This window comes from Mycteria americana, chromosome 13 (assembly GCF_035582795.1).
Source record: "Mycteria americana isolate JAX WOST 10 ecotype Jacksonville Zoo and Gardens chromosome 13, USCA_MyAme_1.0, whole genome shotgun sequence".
Classification (NCBI taxonomy): Eukaryota; Metazoa; Chordata; class Aves; order Ciconiiformes; family Ciconiidae; genus Mycteria; species Mycteria americana.
In genome coordinates, this window is record NC_134377.1 from 16,616,734 (window position 1) to 16,632,105 (window position 15,372).

At 44.2% G+C, this 15,372-nt stretch overlaps 1 protein-coding gene across 22 annotated transcripts in view; it reads left to right on the top strand.

Annotated features, from left to right (window-relative positions):
- The window catches only part of FBRSL1 (fibrosin like 1), a 554,989-nt gene extending 540,241 nt beyond the window's left edge, over positions 1–14,748 (top strand). For 13 of the 22 annotated variants that reach the window (XM_075516674.1, XM_075516686.1, XM_075516666.1 and 10 more), the window contains 8 exons: positions 81–152; positions 721–759; positions 1,637–1,708; positions 3,028–3,160; positions 7,289–7,372; positions 9,164–9,247; positions 10,269–10,509; positions 12,562–14,748. In XM_075516674.1, the coding sequence (XP_075372789.1) occupies positions 81–152; positions 721–759; positions 1,637–1,708; positions 3,028–3,160; positions 7,289–7,372; positions 9,164–9,247; positions 10,269–10,509; positions 12,562–13,795 (1,959 nt within the window). In that variant the 3' untranslated portion in view covers positions 13,796–14,748. The remainder of the gene's footprint in view (positions 1–80; positions 153–720; positions 760–1,636; positions 1,709–3,027; positions 3,161–7,288; positions 7,373–9,163; positions 9,248–10,268; positions 10,510–12,561) is intronic. The other 9 variants (XM_075516669.1, XM_075516681.1, XM_075516689.1 and 6 more) reach the window with 4 other exon arrangements.
- The last annotated feature ends 624 nt before the right edge of the window (positions 14,749–15,372 follow it).

Here is a 15,372-nt window from a genome sequence, read left to right on the forward strand (position 1 = left end):
TGCCGTTAACATCAGATAGAGATGTTAAATGTACCGCTGGTATGATACAGTATTATTCACGCTCTATTCTTGTCTTTCAGACTTCAAATCCTATTGATGTAGCAGGTAGACCAGGCACAGTCCACCATACGCTGCTGCAGAAGACTCCAGGGGTAGGCAACAATATCTAACCTTCCTTACGGCTTCCCCAGATTTACAGTAAACACAGTGATTGCTCAAAAAAAAAAGAGAGGAGCTGGTGAGCAAATTGGCCTTCTAGACTCAGAACGTGCAGTCAGGACAGAAGTTTCTTTTTCTGGTGAGACAACAGTAGCCTCCACCAGTCGTGAATACAAAGGGATGTATTGACTTCTTTAGACAAAGTCAGAGGGCAACGGGGCAGGAAACCCCTTCCAGGTCTTTCCCCTAAGTGTTGCTTGGAGAGTAGTTTTATGCGCTCCATTTCAGAACGATTATAAGGTTCAGAAAAGCACTGAACTGTTCACTTGCTGGCATGAAGTTGCTTTGTTTATCATAAAATTCTGCTGAGTTTAGTGCAAGGAATGAAAGAGAAGTTTTAAGCCTTCTTTAAGCCTTTTAGGTTTCCCCTGTTACAGGGGACTTCTCTGGAACATTGCTTTCTAAATGCTTTTACTTGTTCAGAGGAGGGAAGTTCCCCACCTTTCTGTATATTGGCTAGTTTTAGAAAGACTGATTGTTTTATTTCTGCTTTTTTCATAGGTGTCAGACCCTTATAGGCCTCCAGTAAGAGTAAGTAAGGTTTGTGGGGGATTTTATATACATATATACACACACAGACACACGCTTCAAACATTATGCATGTGTTTTTGAAATTTAACATGTCCAGTAGAAAATTTAACACTCATCCTTTATTTAAAGAAAAATGTCATAGTTAGCTCTTAGCTGCTTCTGATTAATAACATTCAGGTTGAATCCCAACCTTATTTTGCATCCATTTATGTGCATTAATAGTTCACAGTATGAAATAAGGGTCACAGAAATAAATGACTGTGAGCACGGACAGACATTCACCAGTGATCAGATTCATGGTGGCTTAGGTCAGTGTGTTTTATTTGTGCTTCTGATGTTCCACAGGAACACCCTACAGTGAGTACCGCAGCTCAGCTGAAAAACAGTAACTCATTCAGCTGTGGCACTGCTCATCCCTGCGATTGTTTGTCCGTACCCTTTTCCTCCCCAAATGCAAGTAGCCGTAATAACCACGCATGACTTAGCCTGCAGTGCAGCAGGGATGAATGAACAGGGCTCTTTTCAGAAACAGAACTGTTAACTATTAGTTGCTTTCTCTTAAGCACGGCCTACTGTTCGTTGCTGCCATTTATTTCAGTTTATGAAGGGGGGAGTGCAAGTAGGAAAGAACAAGGCAGGCATCTCGGGTCTCCATGAGATGAGGAAGATATCCCACATCCCACATTCTTCCTGTTTGTTTCCTTCTTAATTTAAACATCATCTGCTGCAGTACAGAAAAAAATGTTGATCACCTATTGTGCCGTTTTAGTAATCAGCCTTTCTCATTGCTCAGCTGCCTGTTTGACAGTAAGGGAAATGAAACGTTCTATCTGATGTAGATTGCTAACGTATAAATTAATCTAAATTCTTGTGCTTTCCATTGCAGAAACCCGGGAAGTGGTGTGCGGTTCATGTACAGATCGCCTGGCAGATCTACCATCACCAGCAAAAGATAAAGGTAATTCAGACAGTTTCTGGAACAAAGCCAAGCCTTTTGGCTTACAGATTATATTTTAGTGAGTAATGAACAGGAAGCAGTTACTGTTGGTGATTCTCAAGCTTGCCTGTATTGATTAAGTAACACTTTCAATCCTTTAACATTTATTGTAGCAACCGTAAAATTTATCTGAGGGCAAAGGAGTTGGGTTGAAGGGTAGCAAAATGAGCGGGAGATACTATGTGCACAGCCAGAAAGAGGAGAAGAAGGGCGGGGGGGGGGGTAATTTTGCCCCAAATTCATCTTTTTTACAAAGCATATGTGTTGAATGTCATTTCCCTTCTGTACTAGTACCTCCTGTGGAATATGGAGTATTATCCCATTCGTAATGAAATGACCAATACGGTGAAGAACATATTACCAAACGTAGAGCAGGCGAGGCGAGCAGATTGATAGTTACGGTGTCAGAGGTTGTCGGGCTTTCTGCAGTGCCGTGAGGACGGGCAGAGGGAGGGGGTTTAGAACTCAAGAGGGAACAAGACGTAGGTGCGCTGGGGTGCTGTTACAGGCTCAAAGCTCCCTGTGGCAGGCAGAATCGCTGATAACGGGACTTCTGTAGCGTTTTATTTTTTCATAGCTCCTGCTGTAGTTTTTTTGTCCCATTAATGAAGACTACTCAGTGCTTAAGTAGGTGCACTGTAATTAGTGCCTCTGCAGGTGGTGTATGTCCATTTTTTTTTATAAGCAAATATATAATCTTTAAGCTATTGAGAGTTACATGACTTAGGTGCAGTTCTGACCATGCCCGCTTCTATAGGGGAAGGATAAAAATAGCCTCTGGAGGAGCCTCATCGTTTTCTTCATCCTTCGCCCTTTGTCTACATACTGAGCTATACTAGCTGCGGGAAGGGCATAGTCTAGGAAAAGCTCTCTTTCCAAACCGGAGAAGCAAAACAGACGAGTCCGTCACCCAGCTCTCAAGACTCCTGTCGGCAGCTTTCCGCCTGCAGAATATTTTTTGTCAGGCTGAGAGCGCCGACCGGTCCTGGGGTGCAGCGCGCTCAGTGTATCATGTTGCATGCTGCGCTGTGTGTGCTGAGGGGCTGAGAGCTCACTTCAGACCTCATTCATGTGGATGAGGCACGCAGCTGAGAGGCTGTGGAGCGAAATGGCCTTACAGATGCTGTCAGAGCATGACTGCGGTACATGGCCAGAGACGCTGCTGTCACTCTCGCTAACTCTCCCTGGCAGGGCTAAGCAGGAGTGAGCCTGAACTCCCTCTCTTTTTCTCCCATAAAAAAGGAAGAGTATAATGAGATTGTTTTTATATCATTTGACAGCAAATGCAGCTGGATCCCCACAAGCTAGAGATAGGTGGTAAACTTGACCTGTTCAGCAGACCTCCCGCCCCTGGAGTGTTTCCAGGCTTCCATTATCCACAGGATCTTGCCAGGCCTCTGTTTTCTACCACAGGTAAGGGAAGATCATCATCTGTTGGGAAAAAAAAAATAAAAAAAAACCAGTCAGCATATGTAGTGTGTGTCTCTACAGCTACGTGTGCCTCACAAATTGAAGCAGGCGCGATTGGTTCAGAGGGGTGCGGAGGCACTGGCGCCTGTCGTGACCAGGCTCTCGGAGCCGCTGGGCTGGGCGCTGCTGCCGCCTCCAGTGCGGGATCCTCTGCGCATCACTGAGCTGCAGCAGTTGGCTCTTACGTTCGTGTCTGTGCAGCTGGTTCTTATGTGTCTGATTAATAGGCTGTGGAGTGATTTTTAAAAGCAATTTTGACAAAACACTTGAAAAATGTTTCCATTGCACAGGATTGGAAGTGGCCTCGGTCTCTTTCTTGCTTTTATATTTGCCATGTTGTTCTTCTCGGCTCCTCCACTCACCAAGTTTCTGTTTGTTTTCTGAAAACAAGGGGTTTTTTGTAACAGGAAAACTTCAATAACAGCATTGAAAATATCACAGAAGGTGTATTTGCAAAGTGTTTGGGTTTTAAATATAAAATCCCCCAGTGTTACAAAGTCCAGCAATCTCTAAGGCGTAAAATGGCATCTTGAATTTAAAAAAAAACAGACTTAAATACAGTTTACATTGATCAATTGCTTTCCAATCTGTTGGAGAAGTAATTACAACTAATGCAATTACCAAAGTGCAGTAAGCTTCTCTGTGCTGTTCTCGACGGCTCTGACCATTGAAGACGGCAACTCTGACGTTCTGGGTTTGGAGGTCACTGTGGATTCATGTGGATGTCTGTCTACCAAATGTTGGTTTTGTTCTGTTCCCAGGCTTAACTTTCCCCCTAGACTTTTTCATATTTTCTTTCTGTGTTGGAGATGCTGAAGTCTGCCTTCTGAATGAGCTATATCAATTGATGAGATGTAACTTAGCTCTTCATGTATGTAATCAATTGGCAAATAGTGTAATTTTCTTTCCTAACTTTACTTTTATGATGCAATATTGCACTCTAACTCAGTGCAGACACGGTCATATTCAGCCTTGGTTCCACCCTGTTGAAATGAATGAGGTTAGAAATGTTTTGAATTCTGTCCCCAACATGACAGAAAAGCAACAGATGAGGATCAAGCTGAAACCTCGTGAGAGCTGAGTTTCAAATGCAGATGTCGGATAGCCTTCAGGAGCTCCATCAGTGGTGCAGTCTGTCTTTCTGCCCTTATCTGTGGATGGAAATTCTTAAACATCAAATGCACATTTCTACCACATATCATCAATGCTGATCCTAGCCGTACAGTGTAGGATGCTATCCTGTATTTTGGTGTCCATAAAGGTACTTTGATAGTACGGCGCCAAGATATTTATTGCATCTGCTTGGATGCATAAGCAAAGGTTGTTTACAAACCTCTGACTGTTCTCCTATGGCAGCTGTTTCCTTATCACCGTCCTCAGTCTGTCCCACATTGTCATTACAAGGATCTTGCTTCATGTATGGTTTTGCTGCTGAAGGCTATATTGGGCAGAGGTTACCCTAACAGGCAGAAAAGCGCCGGTCCAGTTGGTATCTTGAGCTTTTTCTCTTACCGATGCAAGCATGGCTTGCTTTTCCATTCATAAAAGCAAGAAGGGAAATAGTATGGAATAGAAACATTAAAGAAGGCAAATTAATAGAAAACTTTACACTAGAGATAAACAACCTTACAGCAACTTGTCCATGAGTATATTAATCACAAGAGCCATCACACGGTAAATCTAGGTAAAGAGTGCTATCAAAGTGAACAAACATTGCGGCAGTAATATATAGATGAATAAATCTTTTACTCTGCAATATCCGAGGCATTCTTTTCACCTTATCGAACAAGCGTGCAGTTGATGTGAATCATTGGTTCTGCTGCATTGCCTGGTTACTGTGGGAGACATAAGTTATCTTAGGGCCACCTGTCTTCAGGACGGATGTTCGGCTGCCTGGCAGACGCTATATTTAATAACTACCTGACAGCCTGCAATGCCGCTCCTGGCTTTCTCCGGAGGATTTTTTATTATCAGCCCGTGTAGTTGAGTTTGTAAGCCGTCTCCTTTGAAGAAATCTCCCATCCATTATACACCTTCTGAAATCTTAAAGGATTAGAAAGATGACAGTCTCCATCCGTCTTGAAGCATTGGAGCAGTCAGAATGTTTATAGATAACTCCAGGTCTCGTTGCCGTGGACTCTCTTAAGTTTCCTCAACTCATTTTCTGGCTGCTTAGGTTTGTGGTGCCCAAGCTGGTGAGGGACACGCAGTGGTGTCTCCCTCTCTGGTTTTATAGTCTGCTCATGTTCTGGATGCATGAGCGTGTTTTACAACGACCATCTGTTACTGGGCTCTGTCACCAGGGAAAACCAGGTCAGGGACTGACCAGCACCTCCGTAAAACACTCTTTGGTCTTTGTTTGGGATGCAGTTTCTCCTGTGCATGTTCATTTCTTCCCTCCATTTCCCCCCACTTTTACTGTGTCCTTCCATGGAGTTACCAGCACTGATGATACACGGTGGAAACGTGCATTTGATGTGGCTTGGAGATGAGGGGCAGGAGCTTAGCAGAGCGGGTCTGCCACTGGTGGGAATAATTGGTATGGGCCACAGACAAGGCAGAAGTCTTGTAGTGAAGGTGACAGGAGAGCTGGAGTGCCAGGTGGGAGGAGAAGGACCAGAATCCTCTTTTCTACAATAGAAAGTTATCACTTGAGAAAGCAGTGACTGGGTAAGTGAGCTCTTAGTGAATAGCCCGTGTTCATGCCCAGTGTGGCTGCTGATGTTTGCTTGAGTCGACCCATTACTCTTCCCAGTATTAAGGGAGGTTAACTTTTTACCAACAAAATACACGAGACAAGAGCACTGAAAAGCTTTATTTAGGCGTTGGTCTATTTTGCGCATGACTTAACGTGTCCTCAGGAAAGTGCTGTTTCTGTCATTGTGTGGAATTACTAGTTTCTAACAAAATGAGACAGTTAATGCACAGGTATGGCAGGTCTGGCTTTCTGCAAGGGAGGCAGAAGTTGTCTTTGCATCCAGGCAGCATCTGGAAGTTATGACGGTGGCTAATTCTGCTTTGTCTGCAGTCGTGAAAGGGCAGGGAGGAGGCACCGAAAGGACGTTCACAGTCCAAACAGTTGGAGAGGGCTGGGCTTGTCAGTGTGTCACTGGAGCCACGGAAACATTTTGTCACACCCATCTGAAACATTAAATATTCAAAAGTTGATTTCAGGTGCATCCTGAAGATCATCTGTACTGATCTTAGGGGGTGAAAGCCAGGCCCATGAGATTGCCCAAACTTACTGGCATTTGCAGGATACATGGGAGCTAATCTTCCTCCAAAAACCATGTGTCCCAGTGGCAGGTAGCACCAGTGCTTTTCACGCTGCGGTTGAAAGCCCATTCAGGTTCACATGCGTCTGCCTGCGAAGGAGGCAAATCTCTCATTTTTTGCTCTGAAATGAGAGCAGAATTTTCTGCATGAGCCTGGCCCACCTTGAAATACAGGGCAGACCAGCTTGTTTCAGCCCATTCTTGGCCCTTGCCTCAGCCTAACGTAGCACAGCGTGCTCAGCCGTGGTGTTCCTTTCCCACGAGGTAGCGTGGACCACGGCAAGGAGCAGTGTCTAGGAAAGGGAAAAAATGCCACGAGGGGAGCCTGTGGATGCAGACAGATGTGAGAGCGTAGATGGAGCTCTCATGGGAGAGGCGTGATTGATGCTCCCTGTGTGCTTGTCGTTAACTGGTGTTTCATATGGAGTCTAATCAGTCACTTCCGAGCACCTTCTGTCTGGGCTCATAACCTGGGCTGACCCTTTTTAATGTAAACACATAGTAATGACTGAAAATGCCAGACAAAGGGATTTGCTTCCCCGTTACTACAGGTGAGCAGGCAGCGCTCAGTGCAAGGTCTCCTTCTGCCTCCTAGTGCCTGCAGACACCTTTAAAGGGCACTGGGAGAAATCCTGCCGGTAGCTCGCTCGGCTGCTGTTTGGGGTCTTCCCCTGCCTTTGCTGTGTTTACATCTGGCCTGTGCCTTTGCGTCTGGTTCTTGAATGTGATGGCCGGGACCTCTGCGTATGCCAGCAGTCCCTTGGCGCTGAACTAAAAAGGGACTCTGTTCTCACAGGTGCGACACACCCAGCCACCACCCCTTTTGGTCCTTCACCTCATCACAGCAGTTTCCTGCCTACTAACCACTTGGCAGGTAAGTGTAAGTAAACCCTGCCTTCGCCTTTCTACCTCTGACCCGTTCCTGGCTCTCCTGTGTGGTCCTGCCTTGAGGCACCGTAGCACTAGGGGAGGGAGAGGCTCAAACTGTCTCAGAAACCAGCAGCTAGCCGGGAAGTCCTCCCACCCGCGCCAGCCTCTGCTTTCCTCCAAAGGAGAGGGGCAGGATTAGCAGGGCCTCTCCTGCGAGAGAAGAGGGCATTGCAGGAAGGAAGCACTTAGGAACTTAGGCAAGTCTGTCACCACTGCGACACTGCACAGGCGCTGAAATGTCACCTGTAGAGCCCTTCGGTGCCGCTCAACGTGCCCAAGGAAACGGGGAAAACTTATGCAAGGGTACCTCAAACAAGGCACAGCTTAAAATGGGCTCCTCCCGCACCGTTTCCCACCTATGAAAGTTCTTGGCTAGGTTCTTGAATAAAGTTCAGTGAACAGTTCCTGGCAAATAGCTGTTCTGCACATTTTGCCAGCCTTTCAGTTTCCTAATTGGCAGTAAGTAGAGCCTGATTTTCTCAAATTTCCTCATTTTAGAAGCTCACAAGCAGCTCATTGCCAATTAAAGTTCAAGCTCTGTTGATTAATGTTTTAGTAACACTCATCCAATCAGTAAATGTGGCATGCCACATGACCTAGTAGACTTTTTTTTCTGTTGCAAATACCCAGATTTACATCAATTCCTGAACATTCTGTCAAAATTAACTGTATCTCTGCAGAGTCACTCAACTACTTAATATCAAAGGGGAAGGGCAAGAACAGCTATTTAAAAATAAGTAAATAAGCAAATAGCTGTTTGCTTAAAGATCCAAGCTATTTGTGCTATTTGCCTTGATATTTTAAATATAAGGATATCCGTGAGGAAGTGGAGAGCAACACACCTCCTGTAACATGGCAAGTTAAAGACTTTAAAGGGACAGTCAGAGAGCCAGCGGGCAGAAGGAGGAGTTGTTTAGAGATGACCAGTAGGAAAGGAAACAAGTACACTGGTACAGTTTAACCCACAGCCATCTCTGGAGCGCAGAAACCTAGATCAGGCTATCAGCTTCTGATGATGGGTGCCTTTAATGGAAAAAAAAAAAAGGCAGGACTTTATAAAAAGACAAGTGCCAGTAGCCAAATAGTCAGATTATTGACTGGGAAAGGCAAGATTCATCTTTTGCCTCAAAGGATACAAACCTCCATCCCTTTGTCAGAGTAGCTCCTAAGACTACGCTATCGTTTCCACCACCACTGGGATCAAGGAGGCTATTATGGGAGAGGATTTTGGCACAAACAGGCCAAATTTAGTTGGTGTAAGGATAGATGTCCGTAGCAATTAGCTTAGGGCTGTCTCTGTGCGCAATTACAAAGAGGGTAGAAAGTTGTATACAGAAACAAGAGTGAAACGATGCATCCCCTCAATGTGCTGACCGAGGAGCCTGCTGAGGTTCTTCTTTCGAGGCAACTGCAATGCTTCTGCTCTTAGTACTGATAAGGAAGGAGAGTTACAGCTTAGCAGCAGCCACCCTCATTTCAGCCATTAGACCTTAATGTCTAGCTCCCCGCTGACTGGCATACAAAAGTTTATTACAGCACCTGTTTGCAGAGTGAGCACTGAATCCCTTCTCCATTTTAACACGATGGGAATTTTCTGTGCAAAGAACCTTGCAATGAGAAGGATCAGCTTAAAGTCTGGCCTAATCCTACTTGGATTCAGACCGTTAAGAAGGGGAGGGGTGCGTTTCATTCTCCAACATTCTTGGCTAAATGCCTGCTAAATCCCTGTTTGCCTTTCCAGATCCATTTAGCAGGTCAAGCACCTTCAGCGGCCTTGGGAACTTAGGCAGCAATGCCTTTGGAGGATTAGGCAGTCATGCTCTGAGTAAGTACTGGCTGGGTTACTGCAGACAAACATCCCTTCCAGAAAAGCCACATGCTAATATTTACAGCAGCTGGTGGTAGTTTTTAAAGAAGTTTAATTCCTAACCTCCATTCTCCTATCTGAAAACACTGCACCTAAGATTTCCAGGTCTCTGCGGTGGGAGCTTTTCTGCATGTCACGGACATCGCTAGCTGTGCTCTGTGTCTCCTCACTGCTGAAGGCTGGTACCTTGGGTGCTCCTAGAGGTGCTAGAGCTGCAAGACCCCACTGAGCTCTGAGTCCCTGTGGGCATCTAAAGCAACACCCTTCAACGGCGAAGATGTGCAGTGGAACAGCTATTGATAGTTCTCCTAATTCAGCGTGTAGACTCCCTCTGTAACCATTGTCTGAAGTGTAAATTACCTGTATAAAATTATTTTCCTTCAAAAACATGTTACCTGTAGGCAAGACATGCTTGAGAGCCACACATAAGAGAGCATGCTTTTGCATCTCATGGTGCAACAGGAATCAGTTGAAGATTGATGGAGGAAAATCAAGTGACTGTTCTAAAAAGCCTACAGCCAAGCTCTGTTTTTATACACACACATACATACCACCAAATAGTCTGGTTTCTTTAACAAAAAAGTCCCTGAATCCTCGGCTGCAGGCAGCTGATTGCTTGTAACTACCCACAAATTAAAGTTTCTGCCAGGGAGGGGAGCTGAGGAAGAATATTGCTTTTATGCTGGAGCCCTTGCCGGGGTGGGGGGAGAAGAGGAGCTGGGCGTTTTCAGTCATCTCGGAGTTACTCAGCTGTATCGTTAAAGCTTCCTCCGCCGATAGCCTTAAAAGAACTGGTGGATCTTTCCCCCAGTGTTGGAGGTGTCTGGGTCCACCTGCTCGTAGCTCCCCCTCACCGTTAGCTCCATATTAAAGAGTCTTGAAAGGACAGTTCTGGTTGTGATTAGCGTTGTGCAAAATGTGTATGTAAGTATTTGGTTTGAATTCTTTTTAACTCTTCCTCCCCCTGCCATTATTCTAGCTCACAACAACATTTTTACTCACAAAGATGGCCCAAACCTGCAGAATTTCAATAATCCCCACGAGCCATGGAACAGACTCCATCGGACCCCACCGTCCTTCCCAACGCCTCCACAGTGGCCCAAGCCCACCGATTCCGAGCGAAGCTCCTCAGTGACAAACCATGACAGAGACAGAGAGCGGGAGCGAGAGCCCGAGAAGAGGGACCTTTCTCTGAGTAAAGATGACAGAGACAAAGAGAGGTAAGCAGCGCGTGCTTTTGAGCACTTTCTTCTGGGCCTCTTTTTCCTCTCTATTTTTTTCTAATTTTTCCAATCTTAAAATCATCTTTAGAGCAAAATGTTGCTTGTCTTTGAAGCAGCTGGTAGGCCTCTCCCTCAGATAAGCAGAATTACTAGCAACACAAAAAAAACCCTCTTTGCCTTTTAGGATTTGTCCTCTGTGGAAATCTGGTAAGCCAGTCTCTGCTGGTAGTTTAATAAAAAGCACCAGGCTGAGGAAGTGAGCGTGTCACTGTGTTTTCAGTGCAACTGCTTTAGGATTGCTGTACATTCTGAAATCAGGAAGGTAGCATTGTGATGGGTCCTTTGGAGAGAGTCATAGTTCTCATTAATGTACAGATATGCCGATGAATTCAAATGTTAGCTGGACATCAATGAGATAAAAATGCAAATGCCTGTATCTGGAGCAGCGTGCATGAATCCATTAGCAAAACAGATTTTAAAAAATTGCATTCTAGACAAACCCTTATTAACGATGACAAAACTGTATCACCTGGGCTGTAGATACTTCAGTAGCTTCCAGTTACATGATTTTGAAGCTGTAAAGTCCTTTATATTTCAGAGCCCGGTTGTCTCCAACAGGCTACTTCTTTGTAGGCAATAACAGCCTGCAAGCCTTAGATGTGCGTGTTTGACTAGTGATAGGGGCTTCATAGTTTGCCTGGAGTGCTTTTAATGAGCTCTTCAGGCAGTGCCTGTGAACAAGATTATAGGAAGCAATAGGCTGAAAATCATCTTGCTTTAAATGTTAAATTGTCTGACACCCTTGCATGGATAGTCATTCAAGTGGAAGCTCCCTTCTTGGCTTTAGTGTAATTCGTTTGCAAACCAAGGTTACTTCACTGTCAGGAGTGTTCACACAGGGGTTAACATCTCTATTACATTTCTATTAATTCAGCTTAAGCTGTCCTCAGCATCCCTGTCTGGACATGGTTTTAATAAACCACATCCTTGACCAGCAGTCAGGACTACTGCGGAGGAAGAAATCTGGGTTAGCAAATGTAATCATAAGGGATAAATACTTGCAGAACTCCCCCAAACACCTCCAGTTTTCAGCACTCGGGTCTTACGGCTCTCAAACGCAAACCTGGCATAAAACTTAGGCATCAGTGAGCCTCTCGGCTGCATAATGCAGTTCTCTCAATCACACCATCATACTTTGCATTTGAAGTGTCTCTCATTCAGAGCAAAGTGCTTTTAAAAGGTGAGCATTATTTATTCCCCTCTTGAAGAGGTGGGAGTAACTGTGACTAATTGACTTGCTCAGAGGTAGAGGTGCAGTTAGAAATGTAAACCCCATTCGCATGCCGCTCTTTCTAAACCATGGACATTGTCATCAAACCCCTTGTTCCTCATAGCAGCTCCTCTTGAAATGGAGGTCGATCGCTCAGTTCCATGGCCTATTCGGGGATTTTTTTCCTTAAGCACCTAGCTTACCTGCCAAAGCTGCCAACAACAAAAATTCTCCTGCAGCTCCATAGGAAAATAAGCATCATGTTACGGCTGGTTCCAGTCGACGAGGCTGTCTCATGAAGGAGCCGCATACATTTCTGTAGGCTTCTGTTTTGTGTGCCTGGATCCATGTTTTAGGAAAGGAACCCGAGTTAAGAGCATTAGAGCCAAGATCATTGTCTGGCAGCAAGATGTACATATAAACACACAATAAGCATGTTTTTTAAAAAAATAAACTGTCTAGAATTCTTCTTCCCCTAAATTTCTCAGCGAAGTGGTCTTTCTCTTAAGGTGAGTATACTGTTCTTTCAAATGCATCCCCAATTTAGTCCCCAAATTTGTCCACATGTAACTTTTTTTTCTATGTAGCATGTAAAGGCAGGTAGCGCACATCTTTCAGTGTAGCATCACAGCTATAGCTGACGCGAGCAGAGCTTTTCAAATCATTTTCTGAGCAATCTCGAATTACACAACTAGACACAGCTGGACACTCTGCATGTCCAGCATCACACGGATGTTTGATCACACAAAACCAAGGATGTGTGTTCTCTCTTTTTACAGAGACCTCATGGATAAAAACAGACATTCAAACAGATCCTCACCGGCATCGGCTCCAGTGACACATCAGATAAGCAATCTCATCCGCAGCAACAGCCAAACCTCCAGTGATCCCATCAGGCAGGTTAGCCTCGGTGAAAGGGAAAGGTCCAAAGAACCCGAGCGAGAGCACCCTGACCGGCTGAGAGAGCCACCCATAGCAGAACATAAGATTAAAGAGAGCCGTTCCCCAGTGAAGGAAACTCCAAGCCATGATAAGAGACCCTCTGAGGACAACACAAAGCCAGTAATCCAGTCTGTATCCCCATACAGCAAACCTGCACTAAGTGAGAGCTTGAAGCTTACCAATCTAATGAGCAAGGACATGGAGAGAAAGACAGAGCTTCCCAGCGACCTCCAGAAGATTAAGAATGACATCAAAGTCAAAGAGGAGAGGAAGGAAGACAGTGACGTGCTGGTGGTAGGGTCTGAGCCTTCACAGCACTCCCGGTCAGTGGAGCATCCCCCACCACCTACTTTGCATGGATTATCATTGCCTCACTCGATGGCTGCCTCTATGCCCATCTCCATGGGCGGCGTGCACCAGATGAACAACATGAATGTTCTGGACCGCAGCAGAATGATGACCCCGCTCATAGGCATGAATCCTTTGTCAGGAAGAGAAAGGCTGCCACATCCTGGATTTTCTTGGGACCCGATGAGGGACCCATTGCGAGATGCCTACCGGAGCTTAGACCTGCACCGTCGAATGGACTTCCAGCTCCGGACGGATCCTATCCATCGGTTCCCTGCCACCTCTGGATTTTACGACCATGAGCGTTCTTATAGAGACAGGGAGCCACACGACTATAACCATGAAAACCTTCTTGAAGCCCGCCGAGAGCAGGAGCGGTTGCGGCAAGTGGAGGAAAGAGAGCGCTTGCACTTACGGGAAGAACTTGAGCGTGCCAGAATGCACCACTTGCACTCGTCCCCCATCGAAAGTCACCTGGCACACGTGCCATCCTTCATGCCTCATTTAAGCGGGATGCATTACCCGAGACTGAGTCCATCCACTGCCATGCACAATGGGATTTTAAACAGGAACCCACCAACTGCAGCGCTGAGCGCCCCACCGCCTCTTGTACCAGCGAGCAGCACCAGACCTGCCTCCCCACGCAGGACTACTCCACTCACAAACTCAGAGTCCAGGGACTATTCCCCCTCTAGGAACCCCAAAGAAGTAGAGGCACGATAGTCCCCAACATTGAATTTTAAACTCGCCTGTACATAAAACAAACAAACAAACAAAAAAAACAAACAGAAAAAGAAAAAAAAAAACCAACAAAAAACAAACCTTTTACAAATGCACTGCTGTAAACTTTTTTTTTTTTATGTAAAATTTGTAGAAGTTAAGCACATTTCCATAAATAACGGGGTCGGGGATGCAGACTTTCCAACAAGAAGGTTGCTGAGAATGGGAATTTAATATATAGGTATTGATTTTTGGTTTTGTTTTTTGTTTCTGTGCTAAAAAAAAAAATGAGTTAAAAATATCAAGTTTGTACATTTTTTCCCAAATGTGAGAAACATTTTTAATGGATTTGTATTTTTTTTAATTTTGTGCTCTTTATTCACTTAAAAGAAGAAGAAATTTTGCTTTTGTTTTTAGTTAAATTTGCATTTTAAAGGCCTCAGATCCTTAAGAAAAAAATACCCAGGGTTTCTTAAAAGTATTATTTATGGAAATACTGTAGTTTTACAGTCCACTGTGAGGTTCCCTTCTGAGGCCAATTGATCACTTACCTTGGTACTTTGGAACCGAAGTTACAGATATATATTAAAATATTAATAATAATAATAATGTACAAAACTGTTTGTTTTTTGCCTTATTATATTATGCAGAAATTTAAGAGGAATTTTTTTTGACTTCTTGTTTTAAACAAACAAAAAAACAAAGAAAACAAACTGTAAATATTCTGTTAATATAAATGTACACCAATATTAAATTCTTAACATAGGTAGACTTTATAAAAATGGTTTCTAGAACCACTCTGGTTATTTGTTAACATGGTTACAACTCATACTCTTGTCACAGTCAGAAATTCACACTCAGAAAGCTAAGTACGGCATATATACTTCAACTATGCAAGAACTTGGAGGCAGGTCTTAGTGGATGTTGGGGGGAGGAAGGTTTAAAAAAAAAAACAACCCAAAAACAACCAACTCGCAACTATGGAGACAGAATGGAAATGGCATGTGAACAGGAAGAAGGATGCTTGTGTTTAACAAAAAAAAATAAAGAGAGACTGCATTTTTTTGTACAAACACAAGGGACAGTTCGTCAAGGAAAGAGAGAGACACACGCTCCTGGAAGGGAATTTTGGTTTCCTACTTTTCAAGCTGGCAAAAGCAGATGGAACTGGCACAGTACCATGCGGCAGACCCTTTCCTTATTTTTTTTTTCCTTTTTTTTTCTCTTTTTTTGTGTTGTGGGCAGGATCGCTGGCAAGCAAGGACAATTTTCCGTGGACCCCTTGTGCTAATTGTGCAGTGTTCTTATTGGAATCTGTATACAAGACAAAGTAGAATTTTAGGAGTGCAAAAAAAAAGTCTAATGGTTGATAAAAAAAAAGAAATTCTGATATATTATCTATAGTACATGAAGACCATAAGCAAATGTTTGTTTCAGTGTGGTTCTGCCTTGAACTGCTTTTTGGCATGATTTATTTTTTATTTCCAATTTTACTTTTCATCCATATGTAAATTTTGCCATGTTTTACTTGCTGTACCATCCCCCCTCCCTTATTTTATTTTTCAGTGTCCATGTTTTAT